This window comes from Aethalodelphis obliquidens, unplaced genomic scaffold (assembly GCF_003676395.1).
Source record: "Aethalodelphis obliquidens isolate GAN/ISIS:26980383/991018 unplaced genomic scaffold, ASM367639v1 scaffold2, whole genome shotgun sequence".
Taxonomy (NCBI): domain Eukaryota; kingdom Metazoa; phylum Chordata; class Mammalia; order Artiodactyla; family Delphinidae; genus Aethalodelphis; species Aethalodelphis obliquidens.
In genome coordinates this window covers 28357267-28374960 of record NW_020837946.1, presented here as the reverse complement: position 1 = coordinate 28374960, position 17694 = coordinate 28357267, and the positions used below count along the sequence as shown (strand labels likewise).

Below are 17694 nucleotides of genomic sequence, written 5' to 3'. Positions count from 1 at the left end.
TGGTACTTTTGTCAAAATCTAATTGACTGTATTTGTATAGGTTTGTTTCTGGGGTGTCTAGCATGCTTCATTGTTCTGTGTATCTGTCCTTTCGCCCATACAATCCACTAGGAGAATCTTTTCATTCTATCTAAAAATATTTAGATCGAAATTTTTGAGAAACTTTAAGAGGCACTCTCCAAGCTAAAGAGTTCTTTTTATTTTTTATTTAAAGCTCATTTCAATTTTGTATTCTACTCCAAAATATAGTAATTCTTAATTTAGTATGAAAATGCTTGCCACCCTTATGCCCCATCAATTAAAACTGGTGCTTTGAATTTTTTTTTTAATCAACTTTCTATCGTATGTTAAAATTTTACATTAGACAATTTCCAAGTCATTCTGTTTATTTTTCTCAAATGCCTAATCTATAATATATTAAAGCATTTGTTGCTTTGAGCTAAATCTTTTATTTTTAATGTAGTCTATCAATGCAAAATAAATGATACAGAAATGTTGCATAAGTTTTCCTGTCCTTTTTTGCTTGTAGGGAAGCAGCACGAGAGTGTCGTAGAAAGAAGAAAGAATATGTGAAATGTCTAGAAAACAGAGTGGCAGTGCTTGAAAACCAAAACAAGACACTGATTGAGGAGCTAAAAGCACTTAAGGACCTTTACTGCCACAAATCAGATTAATTTGGGATTTAAATTTTCACCTATTATGGTGGAAAAAGGACTGGCTTGGCCACAACCAGAAAGACGAAATAAACATTTATTTTCTAAACATTTCTTTTTTTCTATGCGCAAAACTGCCTGAAAGCAACTACAGAATTTTCATTCATTTGTGCTTTTGCATTAAACTGTGAATGCTCCAACACCTGCCTCCACTTCTCCCCTCAAGAAATTTTCAGCACCACGAATCATGAAGAGACTTCTGCTTTTTATCCCCCGCCCTCTTCAAGAAGTAATAATTTGTTTACTTGTAAATTGATGGGGGAAATGAGGAAAAGAAAATCTTTTTTTAAATGATTTCAAGGTTTGTGCTGAGCTCCTTGATTGCCTTAGGGACAGAATTACCCCAGCCTCTTGAGCTGAAGTAATGTGTGGGCCGCATGCATAAAGTAAGTAGGTGCAATGAAGACGTGTTGATTGCCAAATTGACGTGTTTTCACATTTTCATTGTGAATTATGTAAGATTGTTAAGAGACATACCCTCTAAAAAAAGAATTTTAGGATGGTGTTGAAGAAATTAAGAATGAATTTGGAGTGCTTTCTATGTACATTCTCTTCAATACTGAAAACTTGTCCTTGGTTCTTAAAAATATTCTGTATTAACTACAGCTCTTCCATAGGGCAGTTTGTTGCTTCTTAATTCAATTCTGTATGTGTTCAACATTTTGAATACATTAAAAGAAGTAACCAACTGAATGAAAAAGCATGGTATTTGATTTTAAATTAAATCAAAGTAAGTAAAAGTACAAAGCTTGTTTTAGTTTAGTACTAAATTCTTAGTAAAAAGATGCTCATTAGTAAACCAATCCCTTGAGTTATATAACAAGGTTTTTAAATAAATGTTTTTGTCATCGCCTTCAAAAATATTTATATTGTCACTCATTTACTTTAAAAGGTTTTTCTAATTAAACTGTTCCCCTTTGCACTTATATTATACCACCAACAGGAAAGCCTTCAAGATGTTAAAGCAAAGTGCTGTATTTGTTTATAAAATGTTATGTGTTGTAGAAAAATACTGATTTTAAATCTTTTCCGTATTAACATACTTTAACAGAGTAGTGAATTTTTTAATGAAAGAAGTTATAAGGATATAGTTCTTCTAAAGTACAGTATTAGATATGCACAAGGAAAATAATTTTCTTCAGACATATTTGAATGACTGCTGTACTACAATATTTGGATTGTCATTCTTGCAAAACATATCTTTGTTGTTTTCTTCTATTGATAAAAAGGATAGCTATGCTTTAGCTTTCCAATATGCTATATATACCCTTTGTTATTCTGTAAAGGAGCTACCTGTTTTAATTCCTTACCTATAAACAGTCTGTATTTGTATGTATCACACATTGTTTCCAGTACTACTTTTAATTACCAATACTCATTTTATTCACTAAGCTTGATAAATTTAAAAGTTACCCTTTAAAAAAAAATAAGACTGAGGTGGATTTGAAAAATTGGAGATTGACATAATGTTAGATTATAATTTCTCATTTGAGAAGGTATTCCTTTTTTAAAAGAGAGTCTAGAATTTAATGTTTTATATTTAGTCATGGGTTGTTTTTAAAAGTTAAGTTTGTTAATGTGTTAACAAAATATGCAGATATGGGTGTTAATTATTGAGTCCATTTTGAAAAGTAAGATTTTTAATTAATATTTGTAAATGGTATATTTTTATTTGTAACAAACCGTTGTCTTTTTTCAAGGATGAACAGAGTTTATGAAGGAGCACCATTCTAAGAATTGAGTGATGTAGTCTTATATCTGGACAGTTCGCCAGATTCTCAAGAAGGCTTTCAAACGACTGTAAATTTTGTTGTTTATCCTGCTGAGCTAATGGGGAAAGTTATAGTGTAAAAATTATTTGTATACCTGCATAGATGTGTCATTTTCCAAAACTGGTTTAATAGAAACCAAGCAAAATCACAAATCTGTTCACAAACTAGAAGTCTTTCTTTGAGGCAGAATGTCAGACCTGAACATTTTAAAAGTCATAAGCTTTATAAATGAAAATTGCCTAGTATTTAGCAAGTTAAATGTTTTCAAAAGGTGAGGCTTTCTATTTAATTAGAAAGTTGGTGGTCCTCTTAGTCCCTGATAAATCAAGGCAAGTCACATCCATATTAGCTGGCTGCATTTATAAGTTATAAAAGACTGATTGCACTGGTTTGAAGTCAGTTACTTAATGGTGAGGTAAGAAATGTATTCTGTTGCTAAATCTGTTTAGACCCTTGGAGAGATTTGAAGATTTCAGTTTATACAGATAGAAATTAAGCATATTTTGAGCAAACTTTTTTTTAAGAGAATTGGGAAAAAGGTGTTTGTTTTTAAGCATGCAACTTTGAGAATCTTTGTTAAGAAAACAGCATAATTTTTAAAAATCTTATAGCCAATAACATGTGGCCACATTATGTTTTTTCTCTTCATTGGCCAAAAGGGAATAAAAATGTCATCATAGGAATCTGTACATATGCTACTGATTTGCCTAGAAAATAGCAAGTTTGGTATTGCTCACTTTGCAAATATAGGGCCATGTGGCACTTTTATCTATAGGACAGATTAACTCTAATAAAAATGAAGTGGGAGGGGTTTATTTTTTATATATTGCTCTTATGAGTTTTCAAGCTTTGATAGTGTTTAACTGAAAAGTGGTTTAGAAAGGGCTAGATCCAATGTGTTCACATTATTAAAAATTGATATCAGATGTAATTTTTAAGTTCATTTTTCAAACTCAAGTACCATATTGGCAACCATAATATTGTCATAGGTGCTCTGTTGATTTAGATATTCCTGGCGGGGGGGGGAATGGCATTTGTATAATATATGTGTACATATATATATATATATATACATACAGTATATAATCTGAAGCTCTGAGAGCTCTTAAGTCAGGAATGCTGAGTATTATAGTATACTGAGGTCAGATGAAATTTTACATTTTTGTGTATTTTATTGCATCACTTTTGGTAGTTTCTTGGACTGAATTACCCCAGCACTCATGATTGATGTTTTTTAATCTCCTGGTTTTTTTTAATTGTCAGTTTTCTTTGGCTTGATACTTTTAAATATGTTACTAGTCACTTGAACCACCACCACCCCCACCCCCCCACAAAAAAGTATTTGGTTTTTGTGCTTTGTCTCTGGCAGCTATAACAGTGGTAAGAACATTTTGAAGATAGCTTCTAAAAGGTACCACTGATTTTTCAAAAATCATCCTGGGGGAGAATTTTTGGTGTTTTCATTTGAGCAGGGATTTTTGTCAGAAAATGTATCTTGATGGCAAGTCAGCAGCAGTGCTAGTATCTGAAAGCACAATGCCAGTCAGGCAGGCTGTCCGATCAGAAGTCATCTGGCTGAAGTTTATCTCTGTCTCTCAGGCCTAATCCCTGATCCTTTTGACCATTTGGGGTGACATGTGGAATCATACAAAGGCTTAGGAAGAAACAAGTTTGTTTAAACCAGGATGCTTTTACTTACTTTAAGTGACTTCAATCTAGATTTCATTTTTAATGTTTTTAGTTCTGTGATCAGCTGTAGTCAGCTATCAGCATATATTGTTCTCTTTATTTTGAAGATCAGAAGCCTGCTTAATTTTGCAGGATTAAAATAAGGCTAATATCTTAAAGTTAAGATTTTGAATTAAAGTGGGTTTTAGAGACAACTGTTAACACACCTTTTCAGTTTTTCCAAGAGGCTTTATTTGTTGCCATTGTAACCCTGAAAGCTGTTGGTATATTGTTTCCCATTGACTTAATACAAAAGTTGTATATTTATTTGGATTATTTTTACATTATATTCTTTGTAAATGTTTGGTGTAACTTGCACTTTTAAAAATGACCCTGTTTGGGTATTAGCAAACTTGAGAAATTCCCTCATCAATTAATTGTCATCTGACTTTTTATGTCTTTCTCCTCTCTTCAAATCATGTGGCTTTTTTTATGGCAGCTTTTTTCATTGATTAAAATATTTTAACACCTAAAGGCTAGCCTTATAAATGCTGTAAAAGAAAAATATCAGGAAATTAGATTAGACTAGCCCAGTTAATTAAAAGATGGGTTCAAACCCTATCTTATTGTCTTTCATCATGGATAAAGATAGAAGGAAAAGCAACTCAAGTGAATAAATATTTATTTCCAATTTTAAGACTGTCCACACCCCAACATTAATACTGTTTATAGAATCCCAAGATATCCTTGAATTTGCCTAGAACAGTAAAAGACTTCTCAAGGCAATTAATCATTATTATCATGGAGAACACATGTATTAATTTGATTAAATTTTTTCACTTTAAATTGTCTTTGTTAACATCACATTTGACTGATTTCAGATGAGGAGGGGAAAAGTGAGGTATGCTTAAGTAAGCCTGTAGGTGAAGAATTGTGGTATAAATTTGTTCACTCAGTTGTACAAAGCACAACTAGAACTTTTTGTTGGATGGCTTACATACATTTTGAATACTTTTAATGTTGATATGTTGACTTTTTTAAGTTGACTGCACAGTCACTGTATGTACTAGGAACTGGTTTCCTTGACTTTCTAAAATCAACGGCTAAGAGAGGCACTAATCCCTGAGGGGTTGAACATATCATGAAGCTGAGTCAGTATGGAAGAATTTCAAATAAATCAAACAGGGTGCTGAAGTTCCATCTGTCTCATCTGCTTATGATAAGTTCTTATTGATTAGTGAATGTAACTTAAGCCTTTGTATGTGTCCTCAGGGGGCAAACTTTAAGAGGGACCAGATAACGTTTGAATGGAGGGATTATATTTCAGGTGTTTTAGCTTGAAATTTATTTTTTAAAAAAATTAAAATAGGAAAAAAAATAGAACAAAGCCTGTGAAGCAATTTGATATTATAAACAGGCTGAGTTGTTTAGCACAGAGAGAAAATATTGACCTGTCTGCATTCTGGTACTGTGCACACAGGTCCTAGCTGGGTAAAACACGATACATTTTGAGTTATTCTCACCAGCAAGTAAAAGGAAAATGAACAGTCTTCAGGAAATGTCTTTTTGAAAGGGTCATACAGTAGGAAATTCAAATTTTACCTACTTTATAGAGGCATTATTTAATACTTGCCTACAGAAGTATGGCATTTCTAAGCTTGTGTCTGAGGAGCATCTCAGAGATGTGAGAGTAAATCTAAAGTAGTTAAAAAATTGGTAGGGAAGGAAGACAATCCCTGCAGATAATGATCTTACGTTAGTTGGCTGAGTGAAATGATCTATCGTTGTGTTTGGGAGGTTTTATTTTCTTATTTTTTTAAAATTGAATTGGTATATGCTTTATAGACATTGTATTTTTATCCAGGTGCCACTCCAATTTGTGTATGTAATAAAATTATTTATATTAAAAGTGGGAAATAATTCGTCAACATTTTTCTGTGAGTATAGGTTAGGATGGCAAAGAAGAGTGCTAGTTTGCCGTTTTCCATGTAAAATCCCCTACTGATTTGTCACGTCAGTTGTCATCCCCCCCAAGAAGAGGAATTATTTCTAACCTAGCTGTATCACTTGAAACTTTAGAAGCAAAATAATCAGGGAAGTTTCTAGAGAGAAAGATGTTTGTTTGGGTTTTTGGTTTTGGTTTTGTTTTTATTTTTTTGGTTTTTGCTTGAGGATTGGGGTAAAGAATACCTCCCCCCAAAACTATCAGCACAAAACAGGGTATTGATTTTTAACTCTGATGTTGCTATTGGAGTTGAATACTAAATAAGTAACTATAGTGAGGGAAATACATTTCTAATAAAATTCCCTACAATCTAGAAACATCCCTGTTTTAATTTTTTTTACCTAAATCTTTTTGTGCTTTATCTGTGTAAAAAGAAAAATGTACTGAGCTATAATGGATTTTATTAACACTATGTACATATTAGCTGCTTTGTGTTCAGAATGGTAGCAATTGCTTTGTATATTAAAGTGATCCTTGTGAATTTGTGAAATATTGTCATAAAGTGCTTTTTCTTACTGTAATCTTTGTGGTATCAACTGTCATAATACCCTTTTTACACAAACATTTATGTGCAGTCACATAAACATGCTTTTAAAAACTCCGGAAGTCTCTTTTTTGGGATGGGATCTCTACATTGTGTTTTTCACTAGTTGTGTCAAGCTGTATTTTGTGGACTTGGTTTATTACTTTTGTTAAAGGGCAAAAGTTATGCTAGAATATATCACAAGCTTGTGGTGCACAGCAACAGAAAACTAACTCAAGCAACAAGAACATATCTTTAGTTACTTAATTTCACTGTATTCCTAGTTTTTAGCACAAGATTTCTTTTTTCAGTAAGATTAAACAGTGCCTATTTGAAGATCTGGAGATGTTACTCCCCTGTTGAGACGACCAATGGGAGGAGACATATGGCCAGCTGTCTCTAATGTCATAAAACGCATCTTTGCATTGGAAGAACTGATAAGGACAGATGACTTCCTGGCTCCCCTTGTAATTCTCAAGTTCTGTGACCATAAAATGGAAGGAAAGGAGAGGAGATATGGTTAATCTGCTCTTTGCTTAAAGCACAAGAATAAAAGATTCTCTCCTGTACTATTGATTCAATTTCTGAAAATAAGCAGTTGCGTTCTAAAGGAATTTTTTTAATTGCGATGTTTATTAAGCCTGTTATCTCTGCCATTGTATTGAAGGAATTACATGAATTGTATTCCTTTTTTTTTCTTCTACAAAGAGTAACACGTAATTTATTGTACAAATAGACATTTTTGAGAGTGAAAGGGTGAGGTGTAAACCAGGATTGTGCTGAGCAAACTGGGACCTGTATTGACCCTCCTTGCAAACCGTGTTCAGGTGCTTGGACCGCCAGTAAAAGCAAAGAGTGCCTATCTTCTCTCCACCCATATCTCTGCTGTCACTTGCTCATTTCACAAATACGTACCTGTTGAGAACATACTTCTGGACACAGAAGTTCCTGTCCTCAAGACGCTCTAAGACACACAGCCAAGGAAACAATTCCAACACGTTTATACAATTTTCGCCTTGAATTCCAGACTCATTTGTCATTTCTACTCTGATTGCAAAACAATAGGTCCAAACTGAACTTTTAATTACTGCTGTAAATCTCTTCTTCCTTTGGCTGGTTCTTCTCCGTCTTGCAGATGCTGCCATTATCCACTAAACGCAAAAACCCAGAAAAGCCCTGCCTTAATCAGTATTATCCTTCCCCTCACTGCATTTTAATTTCTCGACAACTTTCTTAAGTATATTGACCAAACTGGGGCTTAGAATTCTAATGAGGGCCTAACAAGTGAAGAGGAAAGGCAATTTCCAGGCATTTGAATGTAATTTTTATGATTGAGGTGCAATGCACATAACAAAATTTATCATTTTAAAGTGAACAATTAGTGGCGTTTAGTGCATTCGTAATGTTGTATTACTACCACCTATATCTAGTTCCAAAACATTTTCATCACTCCGAAATGAAACGCTGTACTCGGTAAAGAGTCACTCTCAATTTTCTCCTCCAGCCCTTGGCAACCACCAGTCTTTCTGTAGACTCACCAATTCTGGATATTACACATAATCATGCATTTATCAGTACTTCATTCCTGTTTATGTCTGAGTAGTATTCCAGTGTAGGTATATGCCACAATTTATCTGTTCATCTGTTATACGTTGCAGTTATTTCCATGTCATGTGCAAGTTTTTTGCTCTGGGTCTCTGTTTTCAATTCTTTGGGGTATACATCTAGGAGTGGAATTGCTGGGTCATATGATAATTCTGTTTAACTTTTTGAGGAACTGCCAAACTGCCTCATTGGCTGTACCATTTTACATTCCCACCAGTGATGTATGAGTGTTCCAATTTCTCTACATCCTGGCCAACGCTTGTTATTTTGCTTTTTAAAAGAAAAATAGTAAAGCCATCCTCATGGATGTGAAGTGGTATCTCATTGGGGTTTTGATTTGTAATTCCTTAATGACTAACGATATTGAGCATCTTTTCATGTGTTTGTTGGCAATTTGTATACTTTGGAGAAGTGTCCAAGTTCATTGCTCAGTTTTTAATGGTTTTTTTGTTGTTGAGTCTTATGAGTTCCGCATATACTCTGCTTATTAGACCCTTAACAGATAATATGATTTGCAAATATTTTCTCCCATCCTGTAAGTTTTCTTTTCACTTTCTTGATAATGTCCTCATATTTTTTAACTTAGTTTAAGTAATATGTATATTTGGAAAAAAAACTAAACAGTACAAATGGGTGAGTTTGTGTATCCTTTTAGTGACAATCTGTGCATATACACACAAATGTAAATGTCTTTTCTCTTCTCCCTCTCCCTTTTTTATATAAATGGTGCTTTTTTTCCACTGAATGTATCTTGGCAATAGTTGTATTTCACTATATGTATATCTACCTCAGTTTAACAGGTGTGAAGTATTCCATTGTATAGATACAGCATAGTTTATTTAACCAATACCCTCTTTTGTGGACATTCAGGTTGCTTGAAACTGCTGACTGTTAATATATATACAAGTTAGTATAGATATATACAAGTTAGTATATCTCCAGGATAGATGCTGAAAAGTGGAAACTTATTAAGTATGGTTTTCTTCATATTTGGAGGTGGTTTCCTAAGCAGTATTAATCTGCTAAATTAATAAAAATGTCATGTTGGTTAGTTTTTTTTATGTTAAACTTCATAGTCTCTCTCTTCATATATATATTATATGAAAAAAAATAGAAGTAGCAGAACCAGCCTTACACAAAGTTATGAAAAAGAAAGCTGGCCCTTCCTTTTCTCAACTCTGTTATACTGTTTTCCCTTCTAATCTCCCTGAGTAACAGTTGTTCTCAGCTAGGAAACAATTTTTCAGTATGCCATACTTTCTAGTGTTAAATTTTAACCCTTCTCTGGTTGTAGAAAGAAAAGCATAACATGATTTTTAGAGCAGAAACTTCTGAGCTAACAAATCCTCAATTTTTAAAGTGCAAAAAAAAGACCCTGAGGACTGCCCTGCTTTTTCTGCAGTTCACGTCAGTGCTAAGAGAGCCCAGGTCTCCAGTTTCCCACAACAGGGAAATAATACTCACTGTAGTGTCTCACCTCATTCTTGTGAAAGAACTTGAAAATGCTACTTCTGTCTTGGTAGAGGTTCTGGGGAGCAGAAAAATTACGACTTTCTCTGACACTAAAATAAATCACACGTCTGTTTCACCAACTATATCTAGGACCTCTAACCAATACTGGTACATGAAAAAGTGATTTTTAAAAGTATCTTAAATTGTTGGAATTCCCCGGCGGTCCAGTGGTTTAAGACTGCACTTTCATCGCCGAGGGTGGGGGTTCGATTCATGGTCAGGGAACTAAGATCCCACAAGCCGGTGGTGCAGCCAAAACAATAAAAAAATAGAGTGAATTTTTTTAAAGGTGTCTTAAACTGTTATTTTTGTTTCTTGATTTCAAAAGTGACTGAAAATGCTTCTATCAACCACTATAAAAGCATAGAGATTAAACAAATGATGTTGGAAGTGAATCTTTTATATAAGTTCATAACAATTTTGTTACTGAGAATACGCTTTACATTTTGATATCCCTGAGAATAGGCAATTTAATAAGGTAACTGATCTGTAAAGGAATCTGTATTTTTCATGAGTATATGTTTATTGAACTCCCTTTATGAAGAGGTCACTGTTAACACTTGAAATATAAATATGAGGTACGGGCCTTGTCTTATTGGAGCATAAACTGGTAAGATGAAACATTTCAGACAATGTTACTCTGCCCTCAGTTTTCAATCTAGTGTTCAGTTCACTTAAATAAAGTATTTTGATTGATTATAATTCTGATCCTTTAGTATAAAAGAATAAATGTAGCGCTAGAAGCTATCTGAAGATGGTACCATGGATTCAGATGGTTCTATCATGAACTAAAGCAAGATACCCTTAAGAGGTAACTACTTAGAAGACAACAGCGTACTTTGTAGTTTTAGTTCTAAGAATCTGATGTATATTTTAACTTAGCATCTTGGCCATGGTATTTGATTTTAACTGGGAAGAAAGTTACTGGTACCCACTGGCTAAGTTAACTGCATAACAGTTTGAAGAAACTGAGCAATGTGAGGATCAAGGCTTCGTACAGTAGGTCCAGAGACTAGATTTCTATCCTTAACTTGAAGACAAAACAAGCACACTTAAAATGCACATTTATGGGATAAATTAATCCTTTTCTCCTAAGTGTCACAACTTCACTGACATCTATAGTGGACAATGCGCTACAATATCCAGATATAGTCTCACGTCCCCATCCCCACACACACATCCCTGAAGCACTCATCTCCCAGCTTCTGGGAATGTTCGTGGCTGATGGCTCTCAGCTGAGTCTCTCAGGTGTTGTCTTCACCCCAAGGTTCAGCTCCTTGCATCCAATGACTGACGACACAAGGATGTAAGTCCCACCGCCTGCCTCAATACCCAGCTTCCGGCCACCTCAGCTCTGAATTCCGCTGAGGACTTTCCTGACCGCATCCCAACCCAATTTCTTCCTCTTTCCCAGTCCTGCTACTTTTACTCCGTCAGAGGTGTCGCTCTCGAAAGCATTCTCATTTAAACGTTCTGCACCTTAACCTTCACCTCTGAGTCTATTTCCCTAGGGAACTGGACCTGTGGCCACATTTTGAACTCAAAGCCAGGAAAAAATCATTTGATTTTCACTTAGACAACCAAGCTGTTTCTGCTGAATTTTTCTCACCTCTTCTTCTATTTGTAGGCCAAGGGGAAAGAATTACCTTCAACCTTTTCTGAGTCTTACTGTTTTATGAAAATGTAGAAGAAGCCGATCACTGCTTCCTTCACTTGGTAAAGCATCCAGGCTCCCCGCCCACTCCATGGACACCCCAAGACATTCTAATACCTCTCTCCAAAGTCAGGGATGTTAAAGGAAAGCAGCTGAATTCCAATTAGTATCTTCATTTCTAATATCATACCTAGATGGGATTAGTCTTTCATTATAGTGTTGTTGATATAGCAGGGCCTTCATTTTACTTTTGTTAAAAGACCTTCCATGCCTATGGTGCAGTACTGGCATTTTATGGATTCAGTAAGCTGTGGATATTTCAATTTCATGTGCATTTATCAGAATTGGGTTGAACTGGTACATCACAATCTCAGAACTTTAAATTCATCTTTATTAAAGCCAAACCTCTATTTAAAATATGTGTAGAAAACAAAGTATTTGGTGTTTCCACATCCAAAATATTCACTAAAAGGTTAAGAGGGAGGAGGTCTTGTTTCTAAGGGTTTACGAAGGAAATCTATCTCTAGTACCAAATACCATACTGAAGTTATAATATTCTTTGGATCTTAATCTGTTTAAGCTGTTGTTTAAGCTTTTACATTGTGAAAAAAGGGCAGGGTATGTGTGTGACTTCACAAAGTCTATCAAAGATAATCATAAAACAATGTAGCAATCAATTAACCCAGAGATCAATACCCTCTAAATGTAATGTATCTTTTTCAATCAACAAATATTTGGTTATGATATACTAGATACTGGGGAGGCTATAATGAAAGGGGCAGAAGCATTCTGACCCTCAAGAAGCTCACAGTCTTCTGGGGAGCACAGACATTGAATAAGCAATTACCAGTACAATACAGATGGAGATTATACTTGGGGAGCTAACCTCCCATGGCGGGATGAGGTTTAAAACTTTTTTTTATTGTCATCCTATGCAGTATAAGGAGGCAGGGAAAGGCTAGGAAAGAAATACAAAAACAACATTTGACAAAGGGTAGAGCTGAAGGGAGAAACTATAGCTTTTGATTTGAAGATAACCTATTCCCAGCACATAGAGGTCCAAGATTTTAGGTGCTATCAAAAAGTAACTAAACTTTTATTTTGACTTACACCTTTGTTTATATACCTAAATCCGAAATTACGCCAGAAAGCATGTGAGACTTTAGAAAACTCACATCCTAATCTCAAACAAGCAAAAGTATTTAAGATCTAAATGCAGTAGACAAAAGATTTCAAGAGTATTAACAGCTCAGGGAATGTCCATTAAACCTCATTTGTTTTTTTGGTTTTTTTGTGGTTTTTTTTCTTGCAGTACGCGGGCCTCTCACTGTCGTGGGCTCTCCTGTTGCGGAGCACAGGCTCCAGACGCGCAGGCCCAGCAGCCATGGCTCACGGGCCCAGCAGCTCCGCAGCATGTGGGATCTTCCCGGACCGGGGCACGAACCCGTGTCCCCTGCATCGGCAGGCGGACTCTCAACCACTGTGCCACCAGGGAAGCCCAAACCTCTTGTTTTATACTCAGAAAATTAGAAAACGTATGTCTTACAATGTGTTTTAAATGATTTGCAGGATCTAGCCTCACCAAAACAAGCTCACTGCTTTGAAGATGCCTTTATACCAACCCTTCATCACAGCACCAGTGAAAATTGTTTATTGAGAGGGAGCAGTATGGGATACAGAAACAACATAAACCAAAATTGCACACTTTCCTTTAATGTTAATTGAATTTCAGAGTGAGTAAAACGTAACTAAAAAGTCACAGCAATGGGACAAAGTGCTTTGTTTTAAAACTGCACATTTGCTTTGCCTTTTGAGAACCTTTGATTAGACTCTTTGTACAGTAAGCCATTTCATTACATATGGTTATATTCCCAGTCTAAGACCTTAATTGACACACTCAGTGACAACATTCTTATAAATTATAGCCAACTATAAGTCCTCCCTCAGGCTTCTCCTCTGTGCTTTGTAAATATGTACATCTTTTTCAGGATCATAGTGAACCTTCCTCACAGTAAATTGCCTCTCAAGCATCGCTAAGAAGTTGTGATCCCGTTCATAGCGAATTCGGCAAGCTAAAAGAATCACAGAGTGGTTGCTACAGAGATGTTCCAATGTTTGAAGAAGATCTGTGAATGTTTCTTCTAAATATATGATATCAGCTCCAAGTATCAGGTCAAATTCTCCAGGTGAAAAACTCCCCAAATTCTGTCCCCAAGTCAGCTCCTTAACAACAGCTCTGGGCTGGATATGGGGAGGTAAGTTGGCTTGAACATTTGATTTAAGAAACTCTAATGCTACTTTTCGATCCGTGATAGTCACATGAGCACCTAGAACATGGGACAGAAAGTAATGCACACATCAGTACAACTAACAGGTAGAGGGATCAACTTAAACAGCGGGGTGAGTGTCTCTAAATATTCCACCTCATAGACACAATATGATGCCTTTGTGGAGAGCTGTGACATGTCAGAACCATGGCCAGATGCTCCTTCTCTACTGCCTGTAGGTAAAAGTGAAACTTGGTTTGCCTCTATGACACACTTGCTGTTTGCTGAAGTTATGCCTATTAAATACAGGTGATAAGCTAGCTGATGCTTCTGAATTGTGCAGACAGAAGTGGCCCACCCTTCACAGGTATCTACCATTATACTTCATTCATTAGGTCACCATCTTTAAGTCAGTAGGCCTCAGGGTAAAATGGAGTCCAAAGATGAAAAATCTGGGAGCCAACGATTATGAGGATGCCAAGATACCATAAACCGGGCAAGGTTCCTTTCTGGGGCTAAAGCTTTAAAAAGAATCAAGGAAAAGATTAACTGGCTACTAAGAAATCTCAGTCTTCCTCTCCTTATGCTGTCATGAAGCAGACCATCTATATGTATTCATGCAATTCATATATAATTATTGAAAAATAGTAGTTAGAAATTACTAGATTGTATTAAAGTACTGTAGGTTAAAATGTGAGGTAATGTTCTCTATGTGCTAAGTTTCTACGTGCGATGTGTAAAATGAATGAGGCAATATTTTATTAATCTGTTTCTTGAGGGTTGTTTACCATGAACCAAGAGATCCAACTCTTTGAACCAATATGACCGAGAGAAGTCTGAACTGGTAGGTATCCTTCAGGAGAAGCCACCACATAAGGTCAGCCCTGACATACCTCATCTACATTGCAGTAACACTATAGTACATGTAATCCTGCTTGGTTTTGACCCCATAAATTCTGAAACTTAAAAATTATGTTTCACTCTTTCCTAAAATTATTTCTCATCTGCATCCTTCAGTCTGTAATCTTCATGGGTAATCCCCAAGAGGATCCCAGACCATTTCAGTGGCAGCTTATACTGAATGTTTCTTATCTTGACATGTAACATTAGGACAGTATGTAATTCAGTTTGACATCTGACTCAGTCCTGAGTGGGATACTATGAAAATGTGCACGTTGTTAGATGCATGCACCTACCACTCTGACCGTTTGTTGCTAGACAGAGTGCTGCCCAATGAGCAAAATTCAGTGATACTTTTCATCTCTCCTGATAACATAAATCACAGACAGCCTTTTCCTGGTTTAACTTAGAACTTTACCTCTGGATTTCCTGACAGTCTACAGAGCACTCTGTTAGGAATACTGGAGTGATCTGGTCTTGTGCATGTCACCTCAGTGTTCCTGTTAATAGCTCTTAGATGGAGACCTCCTCTAACTCCTGTCTCAGGGATTTCTGAGGCTACTTCTAACCTGCCAGGTGTTCCAGGAGTTTCAGTAGGATCTTAATGTCAGTTGACCATTCCCCATAATGTCCATCAATTCTACAAACATCCAAGTGTCTACCAACAGCATGGGAGAAAAACCCCTACCCTCATAGAACTTACATTCAAGTGAGGAGATAGGCAGCAAGAGGTGTTTTTAAAAGTAGGGTATCTAGTATGTTAGTTGGAGATACACACTAAGGAAAAAAATAAAGCAGGAAAGAGAGACATAAAACATCAGGAAGTAAGAGAGTTGGGTAGAAAGGGAAGGCCTCACTGAGAAGGTGACTTAGGTGAAGGAATAACCGAATACATATCAGGGGGAAGAACATTCCTAGCAAGTAGAAGAGCAAGTGCAAAGGCCTATAGGGGCAGGCAAGGAGGAGGCCAGAGGGGCTGGAAGGAGGGATAAAGCAGGAGGAGACAAATGAGAGAAGTAACAGGTTAAAGAAGTAACCGGAGGGAGGCAGAGCAGCTGGGGTTCACAGGTTAAGTTCCAAAAAGGCTCTGGCTTTTTCTGAGTGAGATGGGAAGCCACTGGAGAGTGCTGAGCAGAAGTACTAGTGATCTGACTTAGGTTTTTGTTTTTTTTTTTTTTACGCGGGCCTCTCACTGTTGTGGCCTCTCCCGTTGTGGAGCACAGGCTCCGGATGTGCAGGCTCAGCGGCCATGGCTCACGGGCCCAGCCGCTCCGCGGCACGTGGGATCTTCCCAGACCAGGGCACGAACCCGTGTCCCCTGCATCAGCAGGCGGACTCTCAACCACTGCACCACCAGGGAAGCCCTAGTTACTCGATTTTTACCACCCAAATATTCAGCTCACAGAATATTATCATCTTGCCTGTGGTTTTGTTTTAGGAGTTTTTGTTTATTTGGGTGAAGGGTATGCAGGATGTGTTAAGTTTCTTTTAATCTATCAGTTTCCTGTATTTATTTATTTATTTATTTATTTATTTTTCTCCTGCAATTTAGGGAAGAAACAAATCATCTGTCCTGTAGTTTCCCACAATTTAGATTTGGCTGATTATGCCATCTGTATAGTTTGACATGTTCCTCTGTGCTCTGTATCTCCTGTAAATTTGTTTGAGTTGAGTCTGATTTTTTGAACAAGAGTATTTCAGAGGTGGTGGTGGTATTTTTCATCAAGAAGATGTAATAGCTGGTAGGCTCTATTTTTGTGATGTGAGCAACCACAAATACTCAATGCCCAGATCCTTAATTTATTAGATTCGTTTTGCATTTATTTGTTGAGTAAGCTTCTTTCAATTCCTACTTGGTTATTCATTTTGTAGAGGAATTGTTTGAATAGGAAAGGCGGGATAAATTTTGCTCTCTCCCCTTTTATAACCCAGATTTCAAAGAGTTGGTTTCTAAGTATCCTCCAAAGATGACAGATTGGGTTTACTTTAGTGTTGTTGTATCATGAACTATGCATTAAACATATCTGATGTATTTAAATCCATGCCATCATCATTATCGATGTTCAAATTGTCTATCTTTTGCCAATGGACTTTTGACACAAACCCAGTCATCCTCGATAGCTTCCTTGCTATCTGGTATGACAAGATATTCCAGGGTCAACTTATACATTTCCTGCTACAGAACTATAATCAGCCACTTATTAAGTTTTATTTTTTACTTTTTGGATGGGAGGAATAACAGCAAGTTTGTATGCTGATTAGAATGATCAGGTAGAAAGAGGGAAAAGTGATAATGCAGGAAAGAGAACCACCAGAACAACACCCTTGAACAGGCAAGAGAGGGCTGGCCCCGGAGAGGAGACACAGTCCACCTGCATACAGCATCAGGAACAAAGGCAGACGGTGGATGCAGACGCAGGGGGTGGTTAGAGACAGTGCCGGGACGTTACAGAAGTTCTCTTGATTGCTTCAATCTTCTCAGTAAAATAAGGAGAAATGTCATCAGCTCAGAGTGAAAGTGGAGAAAGGAGGACTGGAGGTCAGCAGAGAGTGAGCAGAGCTGGACTCCTCAGCAGCACGAAGAGCCCCCCAGAGGGTCCTGACCAGGCATTTAAAATGAGACCCAGAAGTAGTCTGTTTCCTCCAGCCACATTCAGCTACCTGGGTGCAGGCCTGGAACAAGTGGAGAGCTGCACGTAACCTTGTTTTGAGCCCAGTGAAGAGGATGAAGCAAGGAAGTGCAGGGTATTGATGGTACGTGAAGATGGTAATAAAATGACTGCCTGTGAGATTTATGCTGGGTAAGGAGGGAGATGAGACAATATTTAGTTCATGAAAAACTAATGGAAACTGACCCAATAAGACAACATAGCCTGCTGTCACTCACTTGGTAATGGAAAAAGTACATGTAAACATTTGTCATTACTTTTAGTTTTTAGTTTTGTAAGCAATGCCTTAATTTATTCAAATGTTGGAGCACAGAGCGTGCGCTAAAGATACAGAGATGGGTAAGAAAGTCCTTGCCCTCTAGGAACTGAGAGTCTCATGAGAGAGATAAATGTAATTATGAAGCAG

The 17694-nt window shown here is 36.7% G+C and overlaps 2 protein-coding genes across 13 annotated transcripts in view; one reads left to right on the top strand and one right to left on the bottom strand.

The window, feature by feature from the left end:
* Positions 1–6759, top strand: part of CREB1 (cAMP responsive element binding protein 1) — a 57065-nt gene extending 50306 nt beyond the window's left edge. For 7 of the 9 annotated variants that reach the window (XM_027122891.1, XM_027122929.1, XM_027122922.1 and 4 more), the window contains one exon: positions 530–1574. In XM_027122891.1, the coding sequence (XP_026978692.1) occupies positions 530–674 (145 nt within the window). In that variant the 3' untranslated portion in view covers positions 675–1574. Of the gene's footprint in view, positions 1–529; positions 2127–2413 lie in introns of those variants that run through there. The other 2 variants (XR_003436291.1, XM_027122902.1) reach the window with 2 other exon arrangements.
* Positions 1–17694, bottom strand: part of METTL21A (methyltransferase 21A, HSPA lysine) — a 54345-nt gene that overhangs the window by 29377 nt on the left and 7274 nt on the right. For 2 of the 4 annotated variants that reach the window (XM_027123091.1, XM_027123099.1), the window contains one exon: positions 13088–13779. The exons of the other annotated variants lie outside the window; for them this stretch is intronic. In XM_027123091.1, coding sequence (XP_026978892.1) covers positions 13382–13779 — 398 coding nt within the window. In that variant the 3' untranslated portion in view covers positions 13088–13381. Of the gene's footprint in view, positions 1–13087; positions 13780–17694 lie in introns of those variants that run through there. 4 annotated transcript variants of the gene reach the window in all.